Source organism: Rhinolophus sinicus, linkage group LG07 (assembly GCF_036562045.2).
Source record: "Rhinolophus sinicus isolate RSC01 linkage group LG07, ASM3656204v1, whole genome shotgun sequence".
Classification (NCBI taxonomy): Eukaryota; Metazoa; Chordata; class Mammalia; order Chiroptera; family Rhinolophidae; genus Rhinolophus; species Rhinolophus sinicus.
In genome coordinates this window covers 27,499,869-27,523,514 of record NC_133757.1, presented here as the reverse complement: position 1 = coordinate 27,523,514, position 23,646 = coordinate 27,499,869, and the positions used below count along the sequence as shown (strand labels likewise).

The 23,646-nt window shown below is 44.6% G+C and overlaps 1 protein-coding gene across 48 annotated transcripts in view; it reads right to left on the bottom strand.

The window, feature by feature from the left end:
* SORBS1 (sorbin and SH3 domain containing 1) overlaps nucleotides 1-23,646 on the bottom strand; it is a 221,021-nt gene that overhangs the window by 106,826 nt on the left and 90,549 nt on the right. For 35 of the 48 annotated variants that reach the window (XM_074339313.1, XM_074339314.1, XM_074339315.1 and 32 more), the window contains 4 exons: nucleotides 11,250-11,304; nucleotides 6,522-6,590; nucleotides 3,670-3,765; nucleotides 1,466-1,594 (listed from right to left, as the gene is read on the bottom strand). In XM_074339313.1, coding sequence (XP_074195414.1) covers nucleotides 1,466-1,594; nucleotides 3,670-3,765; nucleotides 6,522-6,590; nucleotides 11,250-11,304 — 349 coding nt within the window. The remainder of the gene's footprint in view (nucleotides 1-1,465; nucleotides 1,595-3,669; nucleotides 3,766-6,521; nucleotides 6,591-11,249; nucleotides 11,305-23,646) is intronic. The other 13 variants (XM_074339319.1, XM_019724714.2, XM_019724753.2 and 10 more) reach the window with 7 other exon arrangements.

The window sequence follows — 23,646 nt, the reverse complement described above, 5'->3', positions numbered from 1 at the left end:
AGAATGGTCATGCGCTCAAACCCCAGCCTGGCCTCGTCCTTGGACATCTGCCTTGGCACCTGTTACAGGAGGCTGGGACAGGATGAAAGTCAGCTCCCAGGATGCTGGGCACTGACTATCTCCCTCCTATATAATTCCACCGTATCACAGCAGACTGCTGCCCACTGTACCAAAGAGTTTTTATGCCCTACTTCCTTTCCATTTTGGTCCCAAGGAAGTAGTGGTCACCCAATTCCTTTTTTCCCTTTATTTCCTTCCTTCAAGAAAGAACACTCCCATCCCCTAAAGCAGTACTTCCCAAATGTGGTCCTTGAGCAGCATCAGCATGACCGGGGAACCTGTCAGAAATGCCAAACCTCGGGCCCCACCCCAGGCCTACAAGTGGGAATCACACATTCTACAGCTCTGGCCTGGGGCCCAGGAGCCTGTCTTTATACTTCTGGTGATTCTGATGCAGCTCAAGTGTGAGAACCACTTACCATCCTACAGAGTGGAGCGTGGCTGCCCCGCCTATGCTAACTGTGCATGTGGAACCTCCAAGTCTGTTTCCTGACTCCCAGGACACTTGGACTGTGGAGCGCTCTCTCCAGAGAGGCCAAAGTAATGATAACCATAACGATCTAATAGCTTATCCCATGCAACCAGCTGTGGTGCAAAACACTTCACGGATTTCATCCTTGCAATAATGCTGTGAGGCAGGCGCAGTTATCAACCCCATTCTGCACATGAGATCACTAGGGTTGAGAGTAAATACCTCATCCAAGATTGCACAGCCAACACGTGGTGGAGGACTTGAACACAGATCTATCAGGTTCCAAAGTCCCAGGTCTAAACCTCGACACCGTGCTCTAGGCACCCAGGCTGACCAAGGGCCAGGGTGGGGAGGTGGGCTTCAGACTGACTTCTTTCGTCTCCCTTCACTCCTTGTTTGCATTGGCCTCAGAACTGCTCTTCTGATCCTGCTTCCGCAGCTGGCAGGTCACCACCCCATCCTGAGCCCTGCCCCTCCCCTCCTTTCCCGTGAGCCAGGTCAGTCAGCGGCCTGCACCTCTCAGTCTCCCCTGGCTCCTTCCCAGCCCAGCCCTGCCTGGCCAGTCATAGCCAAGCTCTCAGAAGCGGGATGGGCTCAGAGACACCTCACTGCTAGCCCATCTCACCACTCCCTCCTCATGCCCTTGAGCCATCTCTGTCCTCACCAATGCAATGCAGTCTGCAGAGCCACCAGCTCTGCAACAGGGTTTCTACTCATCTGTTCAGTCAAAGCCAATAAAGTGGTGGTAGCTGCTGTGCCTTTGCCTCAAGCAAGTGAGTACCTGCCAGTTCAGCATATTGATTACCACCCATCACAGATGGGACAAGGAGCTGACTGTCCCAGGGTCCCCTGGGACAATCAGGAGGCAGCTGATGAATCCAAGGCCTCCCCATATGGCTGTGAACACCTGCCCCAGTCACAGGGGTAGCACACCTGGTTTGCTTTCATGTTGCGGGGTTTCCTGAGGGCTCACAGGGCTACTGCTTGGGGTTTCCCTGTAGGAGGACGATGCCCGGAGAGTCACGGCTCCCTTCCCAGTGCAGACTTTTGTAGGATCCATATCTGAAAAGGAAAGTCCCAAAAGAGAAGACTGAATCCAAGGCTCCTGAAGGATTAAACAACAGTCAGCGAGCAACTTGTTACAGCTGGGGAATAAGATGAACCTGGTTACAGACACACAAAGTCTTGTAGCCAATGAAAATTAATTTGTGGATGGTGGAGAAGGACGAATCACATTTTTAGAGGTTTACCACACATCATGAGGTTAGGGAAAAATGGAGGCAATAGCAAGTTCTGAATAAACGTATGAGTTACAGTATCAGCTGAAAACATTGCAAAATGAAAGTAGGTTTATTCTTTTTATTAAATGAAGTTTAGATTGGTGAGCAGACGTCTGACCAATTAGTAAGGCAGAGTTCAAGGTTTATGAAAGATTTCTCAAACTTCTAGACCATGTTTCTTATAAAAGATCAAGCTGGCAACATCAGGTATTAGGTGGTTGTTCTGCAGAGAATCACTGCTCCCTGCAGTTGGCCAATGGGAAAAGGAAAAGAAAATCTTCTATCAGCAAGTCAAGACCCCTGAAATGATGAGACAGGATATGCTGCCTGGGGAGAAAGATCATGGGTGAGAGAGCCTCACATTCCAAACTTAATGAAGAAAATTCACACCAAAGAAATGACTAGAAATGTCAAATTCTTCCACGCACAGTGTTCAGTGCTTCCCCAGCTGAGCCGTAACTGGGTCCCGACCTCTCCGACGGTCGACAATGGCCTAATAACAGACCCAGGTCATTTTTCAGAATTCCACTGAGAAGGATTTCAAAATAGGCTTCAAAGAGCTGAATGCTCATTCTCCAGGACAATCAGTCATGGGAGGCAAGAAACCGATGTAGACCACAGAGTTCTAGAAGGTCCCCGTGCTAACTGTTTCTTTCTGTGCAGCTAAGTTGAACTAAATTGTACAGTTCTTTTTTTTTTTTTAATTGTTCACAGCATAGCCGGGATCTCTCACCTAAAATTCTCAAGCCTGGGAGTTTGGGGTAAAATTTAAGGTAGACATAGGGCAGCATGTGGGCTCAGATGTCCAATTCATCCCTATTCCCGTGCCAGGGTGGAGAGAAGCAAATCCTCTTCTCTCTCCTTCTTTCTACTCCAGCAGCCCCCTTTCTGACAATTCAGACACAACAGTCATTAGTGTTATAGAAGAAAACAGGTCTGCCCCATCAGCACCTCTTCCACTAAAAGCAAAGCACAACAAAACAGTGTATGGCCAAGCACGCAGCGGCCTTGGAGAGCAGCTGACTCGTCCAACCCTACCAAGAGGATAAGTCACTGATGTCACAAAACTATTGGGAGAACTGGTTCATGGTCTTTTCAAAAGGACAAAGGGCTATCTGACAAATCCAGCCCACCCATAGGTTCCTGGATGCACAGCCAGATTTGCCCAACTCCTGAAAGCACCAGTGGGGTAAAGTCCTACCTAGGCCTCACTCATCCTGTTCTGTAGAGAAGGAAGCTAGCTATGAGCTGGAGCTGCTATCTGAACTGTAGCCCTCCTTGGAGAGGATATGTAGGAAGCGACTGCAGGTGCAGCTGGGGGTGGGGAGGGAGTGCTCTGGAAATGACCCAGTGAGCATCACAGAGGCACATCTAGGTTTGGCATTGAAGGCAGCTGCTTCAAGTTCAGCCCATTCAGAGGTGCCCTGTGCAGCCACATTAGTTCTCCGGGAGACTGGAGTTCTAAATAAGGTATTGGGAGCTGGAAACCTCTAGAGAGAACCTAAGAAGTCCATGCACTCCAATCTCATGCCAGAGTAAATGTTTGGCCTCTGCACTGACCCTTCTTCTAAAGAGGGGAGGGGTGAGGTATCTGTCAGTTAGTCTCCAGACACACACACAGACACACACACATAGAGTGACACATACACACACACACACACACACACACACATACACACACACACACACACACGAACGAACCAAGAAAGGAAACCAACCAACTGAGGAAGTGAGAGGGAATGGCTCCTAAACATGCAAAGATTAAGCCTCCAAGTCTTTGTTAGAAGGAAAGAAGAAAGGAAAACCATGCATGATCTGCTAACAATTAAAAAAAAAAGCCAACCCAAGGAGAGATACCTGGAGGGAGTACTAGGCCTGAAGAGTTTTTCACTGTCTTCACAGGAATTATTTTAACAGCAGAAATAGAGCGTGCACGTAAAGGGTCGGCAGTTGCTGAAAACACAAAAGGGTAAATGGTGCATCCAGAAAGAACATTTGGGAAACACTTAGACAGTTGAGGAACTGGGAAGGGACAATAGGAGGAAGTCGCCCACATGAAAAGAACAATAGAACGAGCAGTAGATGCCGTAATTTGAAATAACCTGCTTTCTCTCTTTAGAGGTCCCTGCCAAAGCGGCAGAACTCTCCCTCCAACCGTCACCCAAATGCAGTTGGTCACTGTTTCTGTGCCTCCTGCTACAGCAGGAACATGCCAAGATTTACACAGACACAGATGGCCTGGCAAATAGAGGAAGGGGAGAGCAATCAGGGTCCAAGGGGCCCCCTGGGAGAATATTGGGGTGTGTGCTGGGGGGAGGGCTCCAAGGACCACAGCTATGGCTCAGGCCTCAGGGGAGTGGAGGAAGGAAAGGAACAAGGTCATGAGTTGCCTGGTTCTTTCAGCCGTCACAGTTACTTCCCCAGAATCATAACTTCTGGGGTCCTGTGCCTGCTCTGACAATCAGAGCCCTTTTCCCCTAAGCAAATCAGAACCCCCATCTGCTGGGCAGCAGATGGTCTTGCTTAAACCCACTCTTTCCTGGGCAAGAGGTTGCCAAGTGTCCAAGTGCTCGTTCAAAGACTCTGGGCAGCACCCAAGTGCACAATCCAGGATCCTGACACACAGCTAAGCTTTGAGAGAGCTGGAATGACTGGGGTGTGGCAAAGGCTGCTGTCCTCAGATCCGGGGTGTTCATGCTTATCTACGCACAGGCTTCCCTGGGGCCCCTGCCTCCCAGGATTCTGGAATCTCAATGGTGGGCATATCCCCATACCCTCCTTCTCACAACAAGCCTGTTGTGAGGCCTTCCCTCAGCCTGTCACTCTAACGGCAGCAAATAAAGAGAGATGGGAGCTCACGTGCTATTATGGTGCCAACATCACTCTAATGAACAAAACCCTGAGGTCTTATGGCCCCACATCCACGCAATAACTGGGGGAAGTACTGTTCAGGAAGCAAGACGGTCACTGCTGCATCAGCATCATGCTGGTGAGCCTGTCAAAGGGACAGGAGGGAGGGAGGCACCTCAGCAATAGACAGTTCACCTTCCAGCCCATCACGCTGCTCTTCCATCAGGCATCCGGCAGTCATATGGCCATCGATAACTAAGTCAATAATAATAATGCTGCATGTATTAAGATACAAACACCCTTTCACAGCAATCCTATTGACTGATCTTTATGACCACCGGGGAGATTGGCTGGGTGGGATATTTTTGTTATGTTACCATTTACAGAGGAAGAAGAAGAGGCTCAGAGAGCTGCTCAGTCATCCAGCTCTCAGGTAAAGAGGCTGAGACTAGATCTCAACTGTCCTGGCACCAGGTTCAGCGACCTCCCCAGGCTACCACGATGACCTTCAGGTTTCATCTGCCTCCTCTTTCCAACTAAAGGTGAGTCTTACAGAGAACAGAGTGAACTCCACCTCCACCTACCACCCTCCCCCCACACCCCTGAAGTCTCCTCTTTCAGTGAATTCACCAGGATGGAATCGATGGCCCACAATTTTTTAAAAGCAGTGGGGTCCACCTCTCCCCGTGCTCCTCACCAGATAGTTCAACACTCCCCCAGAAACACTCCACAGGCACCGCCCTTCAACATTCCCTAAGTGAAACCTAGCCAAGACTGTCCAGGACCCCGAGAAAAGCCCCACATCACACGTGTGGGCAGGGCAGGAGAACAGGCCAGCAGCAGGAAACACCAACCGGACCCCAGTGCCCAGCCCTCCTGCTCTCTATGCCTTCCCTCTCGGCTCTTCCTTCTCACTTTACACTTGGCCTTGTTTCAAAAGGAATATTTGGCTAAACCAGATGAAAATCATAAAGACCAAACACATCAAACGTGCTGAAATTATTCTTTGAGAGATGGTGCATTTTGACTTAAATGCCCAATGACAGGACTTTTGCCCTCCCTTTTGATATCATAAAATTTAGTGGGATGAGCACAGAGAGAATCACGGGCACCCAGAATTGGAAGCAGGAAGAAACACTGCAGATCGTCCAATTCCCTCATTTCCTGGATACTGGGACTCACACCCTTATAAAGACAAAGGACTTCCTGAGATACCTGTGAGCAACAGAACCGGGGCTCGAACCCGTATCTCATCACTGCATCACATCACACTGCAAACTGACATGGGAAGCCCTGCGGCCTGCTACTCGGGCAGCCACGTTGAGATGTGCAGGGTGAGAGACTGACTATAAGGCAGATGGGACCTCAGAGGTCGTCTTATCCACCATTCATTTCATACTTAAATCTTTTGTCTGAAAATTTTAAAAAACTGAAAATCTGAGAAGATGCACATTAAACGACTGCCACTGAAATAACATATTTCAGCAATTTAGGCTCTTGCCTCAGGCGGCAGGACTGTGAGGGTGAAATGCTGGGGCAGAGAGATTTCAGGTTGATAGACGCCCTGTGTGCCAGGCATGGGGTACGCCTTGGTCTATACATTTGATCTGTTATTCGAAACATCCTAAGCTAGGGACAGTTTTTAATGTCACCTCACAGTGGGAAACAGCAGCCTGAGACTCATGAGATGTAAGAACATGCTCACAGTTTCAGAAAGTCAGCCTGGGAAACAGGTTTCCCACTCACGGCCTGATTGGACCCGTGACTATTCCCACCAATATTGGTCCAGGCCCAACATCCTCTGCTCCTTCTAGAAACACTCTCCAATACTCAGTCAGGCTTCCTTTCAAAAGCCTTACCTTTGTCCTGCCCATTGCTGCCTGGTGCCAACCCGTTCACCACGGCTTTAGAAGCACCAACATCACATTCTGAAAGAAAGAAAGAAAAAAAGCACGAGCTAGTGATGAGGTCTCCCCAACAGGTATTGAGTTCCACCTGCTGTGAGGTGCAAGGGACACGCAGGCTTTCTCAGGCCTGGGGATGGATGCTCCCCATCGGAGAATTCTGAGAATTGTGTGGCTCAAACCAGAAGACAAGGCAAAAGCTGTATGTGGTGGGTTATGTACATTCTCCTGCCTTCTTGCTATGGATTTGTTTCTGACATTAAAAAAAAAAAAAAATCTGCTTAATTCCCTCAAAATGGCATCTCTGCCTGACAAAAGCTACCCATTCGAAGGCCAGCTCAAAGGTACCCCTGTGCATCCAGAGAGCGGCCAGACAACTGAAACCTCAAGTTCTTTGACACTTTCCTTCACCCCACCCCACATTCTGCTGCCATCAAAATCATGCTCTCCCTCCCATGAAACATCTCTAGACACACTGCCCCCCTCCTGACCAGGCCACTGTCCCCAGCGGAGGCGCTTGTGTTATTGTCTCAGAGATGACGTGCCTTCCTGACCGCTCTCCCTGCCTCTATTCTGTCCCTTTTCTACCCCAACCCTCCGTCTGCATCCTGAGAACGCCTTCTAAACCCTGATCTAATCACAGCCTTTCCTTGGTTAAAAAGCCCCAAGGTACAGGACAGATGAAAACCAATCAGTACAATGCAATATGATGTTCTAAAATCCCTCTACTTTAAATATGCTGTATTTCATCTGTTTTGAAAATAAAAATATTGGGGTTTAGTTTGGGAATTCAATCATTTATGTATATTATCATTTCCATGAGAAAAAAACATATTCCAAGTTCCCAAAAGTGTACAAATGACTATTTGGAATATAATTTTTTAGTAAGTGGAAAGACCTATATTTTGGCATACAGGGTCATATTTAAATTAACATACTGAACTTCTTGATAATTAAAAGCAAAAAGAAACAAGCCCCAGTGGCCAGCAGCAACCTAGGGGACAAAGCCTGGGCAATTCGCCCTAGACTAGCGGCTCTTCAACCACTGCTCCCAACCCTGCTCCAGCGGCACTGCCCTCCTTCCCCGCCAGCCGTGCCCACCACCTCACAACCCCTTGACCTGTCAGGTACTTTCAGAGCTTAGGGCCTGGTTCCTTTGAGGCTCTGGCTGCGAATCCCTCCCCCCCTTTTCTTATCTTGGGGAAATCTCTGCATCCTGGAGGATCACCTCAAATGTCACCGCAGATCAGCTGAGACCTTTCTGAGTTCTGCTTAGCAGCCAACACTGAGACCCTCGCTGCCCACCTGCAGACTAAGCCCCACCCAGTTCCCCATCCCAGAAGTGATGGAGGCAGCAAAGAGAAAGGTGAGTGGGATATGGGCAGACACTGACACCCGGGGACATGTGATCACGGTGCTTGGAGTGAACCTCTGACAACCAGGAGCCAACCAAGCCACAAATATAATCATGGTTTTTGGGTGTGTTTTTTTCCCAAACATCTATTTGCCTGGATCTGAGAACCCATACTAAGCATTCCATAATGAGCATCTCATTTTGTCCTTAAGACACAGGGCACTGAAGCTGGGTGTTAGAAACTGCTACTCTATAGATAAGAAATGTGAGGCTCGGAGAGGATGCCAGAATTTAAACTCACTAAGCTAGGATTTGAACTCTGGTTTGCTCTATCCACAGCTCATCTTCTTCATCCCCAACTGGGACAAACACTTTATTTTTAAAATAAAAAGTACATATATTCTATATACATAGACCAGATATGTTCTACATAAAATGGTTTATATATAAACCAGATATGTTCTATATCCTATATATTCTATAGGTTATATACCTGGTTGACATATAATTCTATATCCCCAAATGCTGGCACTGAATCGCTGTTCCAAACCCCAGCAGCTCACTTGGATGAGACAAGGCACCTACTAGTCTTGTAACAATCAGCCTCCCTGACACAAACTACCCTAACAGGCCAGCCTGGATGCTCCCGGATGCAGACACGAGCAGGGCCACTGCCTGTCCCCACCAGCAGCCTGGACCTCCCAACATTGGCCCCACAGGTTCTGTCCTGTTCATTGCCCTCCACCCACCTATGGATGAAGGCTCATTCTCCCAGATGCCAAAGTCTCCTCTGCACCTAGATTTCCGGGATGGAATGAGAAAGGTTGGCAATGAGGCCAGAAATCTAAGTAATTCCCCAATTCCTCTTGGCTGTCTCCTTTCTAGGACTATAGGCCCAGGCTAGCATCGGGGCCGCCTCTGAGCTTCCACCAGGCCCAACCCCATGTCTTTCCTTTTCGTTTTTTTTAAACGTTGGCTCTGCAACTTTAAGGGTTTCATTCTTTCTTTTTTTCCTCTTTCAATTAATATAGCTAAATTTGAAGAATTTTCAAAAATGATTCCATCCCCTCAGACTCAAACCTCTCTGCAGCAGACAGTGTCTTGGTGTCTAACAGCCTGTGTTTGCCTCAGCTCCACTACATGCTAGCTGGGTGATCCCAGACAAATTATTAACCCTTTACGGCCTCAGTTTCCCCCTCTACAGAGTGGGAGTGGTAAACCACCTTTGTAGGCTTCCCAGGAGAATGAAATGAGATAATGCAGGTAAAGTACTTCCCCGGGTGACTGGGAGCCCAGTCTCGGGTTGAAATGTAAAGAAGGCATCATTTGCAGGCTGTTCTTTCCGAAGTTTAAAACAAATGTTTTCTACATAGCTGCTTTCTTCCTCATCATCATTTTTAACAGTGGCATGCTATTCCAACAAGTAAATACAAAGAATGAAACTACTCATTCCCCACCTTCATGTGGCTGATGTTTCCTTCGAATTAAAATAGAAATTCCCAAGAGTGGGATTATCAGGTCAACGGGTCCAGATTTTTTGGGACTCTTGCCTCCTTCTAGCACCACACCCGAGAGGGAGCCTGGGGAGAAGTCCCACAGGCATATCCACACCCTCACGCTCCTGCCTGCCTCTCCCTTCCTACTTCCTCTGCCTTTATTCATACCCGGAGTGGCAATGCCAGTTTAGGCCCAATTCTGATATTAGAAGAACGAAAGCCTTTAAGCTGTAGAGCGAAAGCTTAAAAAAAAAAAAGAAAAAAAGCCCTGGCCTGTTTTAAATGACAACAAGAAGTCAAACAAAAGGTATGTAGGCTCCCGCTGCACAGCAAAAGCACTCAAGGAATCAGGGCCAAACCAGGTCCCTCTCCGTGCATGGAGGAAATCAGAGCTGATAACCCACGGGTGAACACTGGCCAAGCCTTGGGCAAGCCCAGTACTTCAAAATTACTGCCTCAGTTAATCCTCACACAATCCCTCACATAATACTTTCAGGGTGTCCATTTTACAGAGGAGAATGTAGAGAAGGGTCTACACAGGGGGTACATGAGGAAGCCAAGTTGTAGCTCTGAGCTGTTCCACCCGGGGCCCTCCCCCTCCTAAGCACATACTATCCAGCAGAGTTTAGGACCTGGCGGAAAGGTAAATAAATGGCAAGGCTTGTTTTTAATCTACAGAGGTCTCTGCTAACACTCTGGAGATGATGCAAGCAGGATTAAGAGAGCCTTGAATGAGAGCCCCTTGGTCATCCCCTCACCTCCACAGCCTTTCCAGCCTGCACAGGCCCAGGACAGGCCTCAGGGCGTGCCTAATCTCCAGATAGAAACTCCTCTGCCTCAAATTCTGGGCTGGAAAGCTGACAGCTCTTGGCCGCACAATGAGCAGGGACCTATTCCTTTCTCTGCCTTTCTAGCCTGTACTTTCCACCCCAGCTCTAAACTAAAAAATACTCAAAATTGGGCATTTGTTTAGGTCTTGATTTTTACTACCAAAGGCACCGCAAAAGGGTGTGCAAACTGCTCTGCCAGCCCGGGTGCAGGAAGTGTTAGATTAGCCCGCACCCTGGGGCAATTACAGTCAATCTGTTTACTTCTGCTGCTGTCACTGTGATTAAGAAATGTGCTTAGGTATATACATGTGTCCAAATTTATCAAATTGTATTCTTAAAACATCTGCAGTTTATTGCATGCCAATTATATCTCAATAAAGTTGTTAAAAATAGAAGAAAAGGAAGCTATTATAAAGATTAGGACATGGTCCATGTAAAGCGTATCTAGCACTGTTCTTATCACATAGTAGATAATAAATCATTAATAATAAGGTGACTGAGGGGTGGCCGGATGGCTCAGTTGGTTAGAGCGTGAGCTCTGAACAGGAGGGTTGCCAGTTCGATTCCCACATGGGCCAGTGAGCTACACCCTCCACAACTAGATTGAAGACAACAAGCTGCCACTGAGTTTCCAGAGGGGTGGCCGGATGGCTTAGTTGGTTAGAGAGCGAGCTCTCAACAACAAGGTTGCCGGTTCAGTTCCTGCATGGGCTGGTGGGCTGTGCCCCCTGCAACTAAAGATTGAAAACGGCAACTGGACTTGGAGCTGGGCTGCACCCTGGAAAAACACACCATTCCCCAATATTCCCCAATTTAAAAAAGAAAAAGGAACGAAGGTGACAATAGTGATGATGATGATTTATGACAAAGCTTTGGCGCTTACCCAGGTCTCAAAAATTAAAAAATGAAATGCAGTTGGGGCCTTTTGAGTAAGTGGGAAATCTGGGTAAACTGCCCAGTTTTGTAGATTTGTCCAGAAGGAAAAGGGCTTAAAATGACTTACCAGAGCTCATGATGGTGGCAGGACAAGTCTTCTGCAGCTGGGGCTCTGAACTGCTCTGCAGAAAAACAAACACCATACAATGGAATTGATGAATGGCAGGTTCAAGATAAATCCCTATGGCAGGCATTAAAAATGCAAATGACATATATTATCCTTGATAAAACAGAGCCAAACCAGGAGTTGCTTGGCCAGCCTTCTGGTTGTTGGTCAGCCATGTACTAACATGACCTTGGGTACATCACTCTACCTCCTTGGCCTTTGGTCACCCATACTTGGTTTCAATACTATCCAAGATCTCTTCCAGTTCTAACATTCTACCAAAAACCTCAAGTTACATGAGTGTACACAGGTCAAGGAGAGGGTGAAAGAAAGAAACAAATTTTAAGAGAACGGTAAAATCACAATACAAACGGATTATCGAAAGTTAATAATAGTAACAACAGCAGCAGCAACAACAACAAATATAGCTTATTATGCACAGGGAAATGTTCTAGATACTTTAAATGTATTAATTCATTTGATCCCCACAACAACCACCCAAGGTAAGTACTAACATTGCATCAGTTTACTTGGATGAAAAAACGGAGGCACAGAGAGGTGACTAGCTTGCGTGCCTATGTGGCAGAGTTGGTGACAGAACCCCAGCAGCCCGAGGTGAAGGCCCAGGCTCTTCGGCACTGCTCTTCTCAGCACTCATATTCAAATAGATATTCGTTTAGTACAGTCTCATCCCAAGTCTCCAGTAAACTCTGACCTGCTTTGTCACTACAGTTTCACCTTTTCTAGAATTTTATATAAATGGCATCATAGTATATGTCATTTGTACCTGGCTTCTCTCACTTAGCATAACACAATTTAGCCTCTGGCCATAAATGTATGTATGAGTCTACTTCTGGACTTCATTCTGATCCATTGATCTGTCTATCCAATAACTCATTATCTTGATTACTATAGTTTTATAGTAAGTCTTTTTTTTTTTTAAAGATTTTATTGGGGAAGGGGAACAGGACTTTATTGGGGAACAGTGTGTTCTTCCAGGCCTTTTTTCCAAGTCAAGTTGTTGTCCTTTCAGTCTTAGTTGTGGAGGGTGCAGCTCAGCTCCAGGTCCAGTTGCTGTTGTTAGTTGCAGGGGGCACAGCCCACCATCCCTGGCGGGAGTCGAACCGGCAACCTTGTGGTTAAGAGGATACGCTCCAACCAACTGAGCCATCTGGGAGCTCAGCGGCAGCTCAGCTCAAGGTGCCGTGTTCAATTTTTAGTTGCAGGGGGCGCAGCCCACCATCCCTTGCAGGAGTTGAGGAATCAAACTGGCAACCTTGTGGTTGACAGCCTGCACTCCAACCAACTGAGCCATCTGGGAGGCAGCTCAGCTCAAGGTACGTGTTCAATTTTAGTTGCAGGGGGCGGAACCCACAATCCGAGGAGTTGAACTGGCAACCTTGTGGTTGAGAGCCCACTGGCCCATGTGGGAATCAAACCGGCAGCCTTCGGAGTTAGGAGCACGGAGTTCCAACCACCTGAGCCACCAGGCCAGCCCCTCCTTTGCATTTTCATATAAAGTTTAGAATCATCTTGTTAACCAAAAGCAAAAAACAAAAAAGCCCATTGAGATTTTTATTGTGATTACATTGAGTCTATATATTAATCTGGGGGAAATTACCGTTTTAACAATACTGAAGCTTCTAAATCATGAGAATTGACAATCTCTTCCTTTATGCAGGCCTTCTTCAGTTTCCCTCAGCAGTGTTTCATAGTTTTTCAAAGTATAGGTCTTACACATATTTTGAATAGCAAGGTCTAGTTGAATACATCTGAAGGACAATCAAAAAAGCAAGCCTTCAGGCTATGTGGAAACTTGCTATTTAAAGTGTGGTCCGCAGACCAGCAGCAGTGGCATCAGCCGGGAGCTTACTAAAAATGCAGAAACTCAGACTTGACTCTACACCAAATGACCCAGAATCTGCATTTTAACAAGATCCTCAGCTGGTCCCTATGCACTTTAAAGTGTGAGAAACAATGATGTAAAGCAAATCAACTCCCTGGTTTATGAATTCTGTAATAAGAAGGTCAAGGTATGGTCTGAGGGTCTGCACAAGGAGACATGTTTCAGTTTCCTTTTTAACACAAGCACTTGTTTCCTTTCTAGGCAGCTGCCTTGTTCACCATCCTTGGAATTGACTGATTAGAATGCTCAGGGCAACAAGGAAATCATTCTAAGTCCTACGCAGCCCAAATCAGCAGTACCTTTGCCTCTGTCACTGTCAAATACACCTGAGACTATCAGTGACCTCAACAGCCCCTCAGATCATTCTCTAAGTGGTGGAAGCATTTGTCCTCTCAGTCAAGGAATGAAGCCTGCTGTGTTCTGTATGCCCCAGTGGTTCCCAATCCTGGTTTTATGATACCTCAGTTTGCTTCTCAGGACCAAAACGGCTGTTGCGATATCATCCATTTTTATTTTTAAAATAATTTTAGTAATCAATTTTATTATGTCACAGTTTTATTTACTCCACTTTTAAAGTATGAGGGAAGAAATGTTATTGATTCAAGCATGGAGCTATCGTAACAGGAAGTACTTTTATTGCTTTACAGTCCTGTCTACCGTTATCTACCCGCGTAAACAGCACTTACATAGTTGTAAACATAATGTCTTGACAGCTTTGTGTTCTAATTTTTAAATTAAATCTTTCATTAACATTTTCCTGGATTTTCACAGTCATGATATCCATCACTTTACTAACTATATAATATTCCATAGTAATAACACTCCTTAATTCATTTACCAATTCCCTCTGTAAAGTTAGTTTAATTCATCTTAATTTTAAAAATAAGTACATAGCACAATATCATTCTTAGGCAGAGGAAGAGATGAATGGAAATGTCTTATAAACCAAACACAAAGGATGCCTCGATTCACATGATGAGTAATCACTATCATATGTGGGTAGCCCTTTGCACATTTTGCATTTTTCAATATAGATGTTAGTAATTTCTAAGTGTCAGCCCCATTCTTAATTTACAAACTGATCTAAAGTACACATGGTCAGGAATAATATCCAAAATAGTATCACTTTGCCATGAATGTCCAACAAGCACAGTAGATGCCAGCTGTAGCACCCCCTCCCTGTGCTAGGCGTTAACCATTCAGTGATTGGATTGTAAAAAGGTGGGTGGAGAATGGGCCCAGGGTGGTAGGACAGTATTTCGATATGTTAAGAACTAGTATGACAGTAGGAGGTGACAATGACAATGCATAGGTGAGTACCAGCTCTGCACACAATGACTTTTTGGGTAGTAGGTTCTGCTGCATGTGGAAACAAAGATGCAGTGGGTAGTTTAAAATAAAAACTGCAGAAAGAATGGCAGTGGCAGCTGTGCCAAGGATGGAGGCCAGTGTCCAGTCCTCACCAGTGGTGGCAACAGCAGCGACATCCGATCCAGACTATTTCAGGGCCTGATTTTGGCTCTGATTCCAGCCAACTCAGCCTCCTTGAATTCCTGCCCCTGTTCTGAGTGCCATTCTCCAGCCTCCCAGAAACTCTGAACTACCCAAGATCTTGCCAATAATCCCTTTTCAGTTTGAGTTAACCAGCGGTGGTTTCTGGTCCTTTGCAACCCAAGAACTTTGACAAGCACAGAGGAGGGGGAGGAGGGCATCCCAAAGGTTTCACTGGGAGAGAAGAATCTTCATTCCTCTTTCCTGCAGAAAGGCCAGCCAGATTTGAATCCCACGTGGCTCAGCAAATGATTTTGTCTCTACAACCTAAAACGCTCAGTCAGGGCAGCAAGGATGCCTCCAGGCAGCTGCGCAAACTGAGCCCTGCCCAGAAGAATGCTGAGAGCTTTGAAAGTCAGAATCCAGTCCCTGCAGTTTATTTGGAAATAGTACAAGCTATTGTAATCATATGTAAAACATGAGAGTTTATTTTACATAAAAACCTCTGACACTTAATATTTATTTAAAAACTACGCTATAAAGAGCTTGATTTGGTTGAGAACATGATGGCACCTCTTTGGAATTTCTCCCATGTGTCCCCTTCAAAGCAGGCAGGCACCTTTGGGTACAAGCCAAAAAGATGAACAGTGCCATCTAGTGGCAAAACTGGACAAGCTATCCCACAGTGGGTTGCAGGAACAAACAGTGTCACAGCTTGGGTGGGCCGATGAGGGTCAAGTGGCCATTCCACCCCTTGGGCTTTCGGTCCTACCGTACTTGGTCAAAGCACCGCAGCATCAACACAGACATTCCACCAGCAGAACAAGATGTGAAGTAGCCAGATTGGTTAAGAATGCAGCAGGATAATTAACGGTTCTGCATGGCCCCTCCCTAATTCCACGACCCTATAATTCTGAGATGACACAGAGTGAATAATGACTAAAAAGCAAAAGTTACACTCCTGTTCCAGCTGAAATAGGATCCAATAACTAAATATGGGTTGTTTGTTGGGGAAGGAAAGAAGAAGGTCCTTATATGGATGGTTCAGGGATATATGACTAGGGAGGAACTGAGTTTGTAAAAGTGAATTCAAGGTCCAGCAAAGATTCTTGAAAGAGAATGAACCTTGGTTGACCTCTCAACATAGCACACTTTAGCTTCTGCTATGTACAATGATGTGTTGCCTCCATAGTTCCCTCCTAACCCCAACATACACATACACGAGATTGTTAAATTACTGGAGAGGAAACACTGTGTCAGCCTCAGGATGAAGCACAGGATTGAGCGGTGGGTGCTCAGTCATGAACTTTGCCCTTGTCTCTGTTTAGCCTTCAGAACTCAACTTTGGAGTCTTATCTTCAAGATAACCAGACCCTCCGTAACTCCACTATAGCCGCTTTAAAGGAAGCTAGCTCCCCATTCTAACCAAAGCCTGGTTATACTCTAGCTTTGAAATCCAATCTGGGACTTGAAAAGAACAGAGACAACTCACAAAGCCTTATTGCTTTCAACTTGGCTGATCTACCAGCAAAGCTACATTTCTCCAATTTTTGACAGCTCATCCTCTTCTCAATCTCTATTAATGTCATTTCTCTTCAAATGCACTCTCTACATTATTGGAGACGGTGCAGTAGGCTCTTCAGAAAGCCAGCAAGGATAAACACTGAGTCACTAACACATCCTTTCAAGGGGAGGAAGTTAGGATAAACTCGACCCTGACATAAACTTCAGTCTGGAATTCCGTGACATGGCTGGGGGCTCCGAACAAGAAGCATAAGATTTCTGTGAAAAGACTGATGCTTCTAGAGAGGGAGCAATAGGAAAATACATCAGAAAGGCCATCCCCCCCTCCCACGTCCTCCCATTTCCTCCTGGAGCCCCTCCAACACGGTTTCCGTTCTAACCAATTATGTGAAATGGCCTTCAGAAAGGTTTCCAGTGCACACATGGCCAAACCCAATGATTTTTGCACTGATCAGGGCCTCACTGACCTTTCCACTGAATTTAAGACAGTTAACTCCTTCTTCCTCCCACAAGCACTTTCTGGTCCTGATTATTAAGTATCACTGTGGACTGGTTTACCCTGGGCCAAGAGGATCCTCCTTCTAGAAACGGGTTTCTGTGGTTCTAGGAGTTTAAGAGCTAGAGGACCCTGACTGGGCCTCATTCCTTTCCAACTACACACTCACTCCCTTGAGGATTTCATCTGAATATTAGAACCAGAAGGACCCATGCAGGTTACCTAGCCCATTTTCATATTTTTCCACTTGTATTAGAAGGATCTTCCATGAGCCCCCTCAGGCCATAGTGCGGGAACCCTCCCACCCCCGCCCCAGCTCTAAGTTCAACCAGGGTAGCTGTGCTTTTACTGATTTCAACCATTTATAATTCCTGAGCTTTCTTACATAAATGGGCTGTGGGTACAAAAAAAAAAAAGAGTTTGTAAACCAGAAATCTGACTTATCTCTTATTATGTGGGTATAAAAACAGATTCAGAAAGTTTCCCTTTATCTTGCTTTATATTCCTGCTATTAAACCTACTTCCCCTCCTATCCCTCTTCGACTTCCTCAGGGTACCTTCAGCCTTTGGCCTCTTGGCAATGGATACTGAATTCCAGATGAGAATCAGCCCTCCACAGCTGACGGACTGGACAGTATCATTTCCCTCCTTAGAACCTGTCGATTTTGCCCCATTATTCACCGAACAATGCAAAGTCCTGATAAACAGCTACCAGGACCAGCAGAGCCCATTACTCACCTCTCCTCACCTTGCCTTCCGGATCTTTGCTTTTTCAATCAGGCCTCACATACGAAGACCACTAGACAGGAAGCACCTTCCAGCAGGGCAGGGTCTTGCTCATCTCTGTATCCTAACATCTAGCAAGAGGCCTCGTACAGAGTAAGCACCCAATTAATACTGGTGGAGAGTATCTGACCCTTGCACATGTCTGATTGCACTGCTTTCTCCTCTTTCTCTTGCCACCCCCTCCACCCAACACCTGATAAGTTGTCTACTCTTGTCAACTCTTCCATCTTCATGACTCATGCATCCCAACAACCTCTGCTTTTCCACCCGGACACTCACCATTCTATTCCATCACCTCATTCCTAGACCATTACAATGGCCTAATAAGTCTCAGAATTGCCTTATATAGACTGTGTACTGCCACATTCTGACTTCAGCAGTGAAAGAGTTTCTGGGTCAAATTTTAATGGGGGTAAAAAAATCTATGGGGCCCCTATGAGCTCAGAGGTGTTGGATGTGAAGTACAGGGCAAAAGGGGGGGAAAAGCAGTGACGCTCCGAGGACAGATCGATGATACCATTCAAACAGCATTTCTTTAGCACCTACTATGCACCAGGACAATGCTTGGCCCAGAGGACACCAGCATGAATCAGACAGGGCTGCTGTCATCGAGGCTATCACAGAGTTGTAAGGGGACAGACATAGCCCATTTCAACATAATACGATGGGTAACCCTTCTGCTAGCAACCTGACCTAAGTGTCATGGAGTGCAGAAAGAAAAGGAATAAATTCTGCATGGGAGAGAGAATCAAGGAATGAACAAACATTAAAAATTTTAAACGTTCAATGATATACCTTCTAAAATCACCTCAAATATCACACTTTGGGAAACACTGGTCTAAAAATTCAGGTCCAAATTCTTTAACATACCAGAAGGCCCTGTGAGATGAAGGGCCTCTGACAGGGGCCCTTCCAATTACTTTTCCAGTCTCATCTCCCCCAAATACTCAATAAGCCCTAAGCTCCATGGGTATCATATTGGTCATTTCTACTGAATCCTCACAAGATTTCCCATTTCCAAGTCATTAATCTCATTATTACTTCCTACTAATGTCCTTTCACTCACCTCCCCTAACCTTTAGGCCAATCCCAGTAGCCAGATCCACTTGCTCCACAAAAGCTAAAGGTTTTGGTTTTGGTTTAATTTTGTCTTTAATCCCTATTAAAAGTCATGATGATAAGAAACTCATTTTAATAAGACATATTTAATCACAGAATTCAGAAATCGTATGCCCAAGCTCCCATTAAAATCATCATAGTCTCACTCCAGGCCCATGCCAGAGAAGAGTCATTTCCAGAACTAGAAAGTTAACTACCAATAAATCTGCAATCATTTTTTACCTTTTATACTTAAATGGAGTCTTTAAATCAACATACAAAGTTGATTCTGCCAAGAAAATTGGCAACAACCAAAATACAGCCCCAAAATAGTTTCAAGTCTTATAAATGCAATATTATTTGCACTTCAGACAATATAATTTAGGTGACAACTTGTAATCATGTATTATTTATATATTAAAATGCATGGTTTGTAGCAAGCATAATAGAGGGTTAATATCCTTATTTTACATTATACTTATACTTACTGCCAAGAAAAAGGTTAAAACGCATGAAGAAATAATTCCCAGAAGAAAAACATGCAACTAAACAAATCTATGAGAAAATGTTCCTTTGACCTAATTAGTTAAAAAAAAACGATTCAAATAATAACTAACCATTTTTTTCCACTTCCTAAATTAGCCCACAAATTTAAAAACACTAATACTCAATATGGACAAATGCAAAGATGTTGACATTTTCCTATACAGGCAGTGATAGATACTGTAAATCATTATCACTTTCAGTGTAATGTATCAAGAGCTATGTACTTCACACCCTTTGTGCTTTGGGGGAATCTAGCCTGAAGAAAGAACCCCAAATGACAATAAAGCTATACAGACAGAGTTGTTATTTATAACACTTTTATTAATAATAGTGAAAACCTAGAAACATTCTGGTATTCAGTGACTGAGGACCAATTACATGGCCACCCACTTCTGGGTAGACTGTTGAACAGTTATGAAAATAATAGTTATGTAGACCACACAACATGAGAAAAAACTTCCCATAAGATTAGGTAAATAAAGCAGGGTGTAGGTATGTGTGACATTTGTGATTCTAACTATGTAAAGAACAAAACAAATGCATATATTTGAAAGGAAATGTGCCCACATTCTAGTAATAATGCAGTCGTGTGGAATTATAGCTAACTTTATTCCATTTCTAGTTTCCAAACTATTTATATTGTAGTTATAATACATTTCTTTTGTAATGAAACATAATTTTTTTTTTAGCTCATCCCTGGCATTTGATATGTAATTGTGTAATCTTTAGAAATTTCAGGAGAAAATTCTAGGAGACAAGCTTAAAACAATGCCACTAACAATCTCGTCCATTAGAACATGGCGGGCCTGCATGATGTAATCTGCTACAGAACTAATGGCAAATACCCCAAATGTGGAATTCCAACATTAATCACCAGGGATTGTTTTTGTTTAATGAAGCCAAACTACTCCCCTGCAATGTCTTATGAGGACGGGGGGAGAGGGGGGTCAATAAAACGACTAGAATGTTCAGCCAGATTTCCTAAAGAAGCAATTGCATCAAAACGTTTCATCTTAAAATAGTCAGTAGGGGCTGCCAGGTGACAACACACACACAGTACACCACTGCTCCCTAGGTCTGCTCACTGCCAATTCCCTGCTCCTAACCCAACTTCATGGCATTCCAGAGCCCTGAGCTCCTTCTCAAACTCTTTATATGTGAAACTCTGGGCACACAAAGTTTCTTAAACATGCATTGTTAACCAAGACAAGTCTTAAATACAAAAACTGGCCCATTTGTATTTCCCAAATATGGCTGTATCTACGGAGCCCAAACAAAGCTGTCTAATTGCAGCATCCAGTACATTTGGAACCCTCCACTTAGACCATCTAGATAATTCAAACAAGGGCAGATTCCCAAATCCATTAGATAAAAGCGGAACATCTTAGCTCTGTTTAAATTGTAAACACATAACCTCAAACGAATAAAGATGAGCCCAGGATACAGATGATGCCTTTTTTCTGAAGTGGGCAAGACCCCTTGCCTACCTGCAGAGATGCATGAACGAAAGCATTTTGAAATCTCAGGAGAGCCCAGGTTGGGCCATATGCCATGATACAGGTAAAAGAGACTTAAGATGTTACTGTGTGTGGCTGAAAAAAAATCTTAAAACGCTGAAAAGGGGTCTGTTAGAGCTTGAGAATGGGAAAGAAAGGTGGGTTTGATATAGCAGGAGAGGTGTCTACGCTTACAGACAATCCATAGTTCAACTTCTCTCTTATACCACAACATTCCTAAGGCTGTGTATTTACCACATCATATATCATACAGACATCTGCAGTGCAGGCCCATACCACGCTCAGGAATGAGGGAACACAAGTTCCATTCAGTAAAAAGACTTGGGGTCTTTTGCAAATACATAACTTAAATGCCTCAGTTCACAATGCTGGCTTATTCAGGAATTGTTTGTTTTCCTTAGGAAGTTTTGAAGTTTTATTGAAAGTATACTAACCTAGCAAAAGGCCAATGTGAAACACTGAAAACATTATCTTTGCTAAGAAAACCTCTCTTCGTGGTGGCATTTATTTTATAACTGAGGTGGAACACACACAGGCCCAGAATCAATAACCGCTGAACTCAGGCATTGGAGCCAAGGACTACATTGATCATTAGTGCCTCACTGTAATAAATGTGAGACCCCGACTTCCATCAATCATGCAGTGAATTATATGATATTAGTGAGTTTTCTCTGTTCTCTTCATTTTATCTTATACTGATTTTAGGCAATTTTTAAATATAGAAATTTATTTAAATAGAAAAGCTACATCCAAGCATTTGAGAATACGGTGCAAATTTCCAAAATGGGTTTTCTTCAAAATAAGTTAAAACCACTAAAATATTCATATAGTGCCAAGCTCATAGTAAACACTCATTAAAATGTATTTTTTTAAAAAAATCTATGTTGTCTCTTGGACCAGACTACCTGGAAATAGGTTGGCATCTATTATATATGTATATAATAAATAAAAATTATACACACACACACACTTCTGACTTCATTTGCTCTATGTGTATCCAACTATATCAATAATCACTTTGAACATCAATGCTCTACGTGAACCACTTAAAAGACAGACTGTCAGAGTGGATCACAAAACAAGACCCAACTGTATATTATCTATAACAAACTCACTTTAACCATAAAGACACACATGATTTAAAGTAAATGGATGGAGAAAAATAGACCATGCTAACAGTTGCTATATGCGCTTAGTGGCTTTGTGAAAACAAATAAACAAACAAACAACAACAACAAAACGGGGTCAGAAGAATTGGATCTGAATCCAAACCCTGCCAAAGCCCTGAGCTCCTTCTCAAATTCTTTATATGTCCAAAGTTTATATGGGCACACATAGTTTCGTTTCTGTCAGGGATGTGCAAATTGGGAATCCCTTATTTCTCAGCCTCCATTTACTCACCTACAAAAGGGAATGAATAACACTTAAATTAATAAGGTGTTTCCAAGATTAAATTTAAAAATATATATGAAACACTGTAAATTGTGTTATAAAAGGAAAAGTATTCTAGCCGAGAAGGTGCCAGTCTAGTCCTGTTATCCTTTATTCATTGCGTTACCAGAATGATGAATATAATCACTGTATATCTTATCATGAGGTTGATATTACCAATACTCACCAGGACAAAATGTCAGGTTTAACCAACTGAAGTAGCATCTAAGCTCCAAGACATCCATCCGTCTCTGGCTCTACCTTTCTATGCAAAGCCAGGCAATGAAGGGCACTCCCAATAAAGGCATCATGTTTTGAGGGACTTCGGAGTTGCTCGCTCTTGAAGGTCAGGTCTCAAGGAACCAAACATTCCTACAAATACCCACCTATTGTGCATGCATTCTGGGCAGGCCCTGGGCTCATGCTTCAGAACAGAGTGGAATCATCTCTTCGTTTCCTAAATGCCGATTATGAACCAGCCACTTCACACATGTTATTTCTTTTCTTTTCTTTCTTTCTTTTTTAATTGGGAAAGGGGAACAGGACTTTATTGGGTAACAGTGTGTACTTCCAGGACTTTTTCCTTTTTCCCAAGTCAAGTTGTTGTCCTTTCAATCTTAGTTGTGGAGGGTGCCGTTCAGGTTCAAGTTGTTGTCCTTTCAGTCTTAGTTGTAGAGGGCGCAGCTCAGCTCCAGGTCCGTTGCTAGTTGCAGGGGGCGCAGCCCACCATCACTTGCGAAAGTCGAACCTTCAACCTTGTGGTTGAGAGCCATGTGCTCCAACCAACTGAGCCATCCGGGAGCTCAGTGGCAGCTCAGCTCAAGGTGCCATTTTCAATCTTAGGTGCAGGGGGCACTGCCCACCATCCCTTGTGGGACTCGAGGAATTGAACTGGCAACCTTGTGGTTGAGAGCCCGTGTTCCAACCAACTGAGCCATCCGGGAGGCAGCTCAGCTCAAGGTACCATGTTCAATCTTAGTTGCAGGGGGCAGAGCCCACCATCCCTTGTGGGACTCGAGGAATTGAACTGGCAACCTTGTGGTTGAGAGCCCACTGGCCCATGTGGGACTCGAACTGGCAGCCTTCGGAGTTAGGAGCACGGAGCTCCAACCGCCTGAGCCACAGGGCCGCCCCACACAGGTCATTTCTAATCTGCAAAACTGTCTAACGTTTCTATATACATTTTGCACATGGAGATGCTAAGCCTTAGTTAAAGGTAAAGACACATTGAAAGGTCTTGCAGAAGAAGTAAACAGGAAAGCTGGAGTGCGTGGCTCCCCAGCCCGTGCTGTTTTCCACTCTATGTCATAGCCTCACACAAAAAGTTACCAAACAGTCCCTGCTGGAAGCAGGATGCTCCTGTATATGAAGGTTGTTCAGAGAGTACACAGGCCTAACAAAGAGAGATGGGTAATTTTAGGGGGCATTTTTATTCAGCTGTGGTAATGAAATAATCCAATTTATCTACGAGGGTAAGAGGGTACATTCTACTCAGAGACCTTACATTCTACTTCGGGAGAGAAGACTAATAGCCTAACAACCTTGATGAGTCACTAAAGTCAC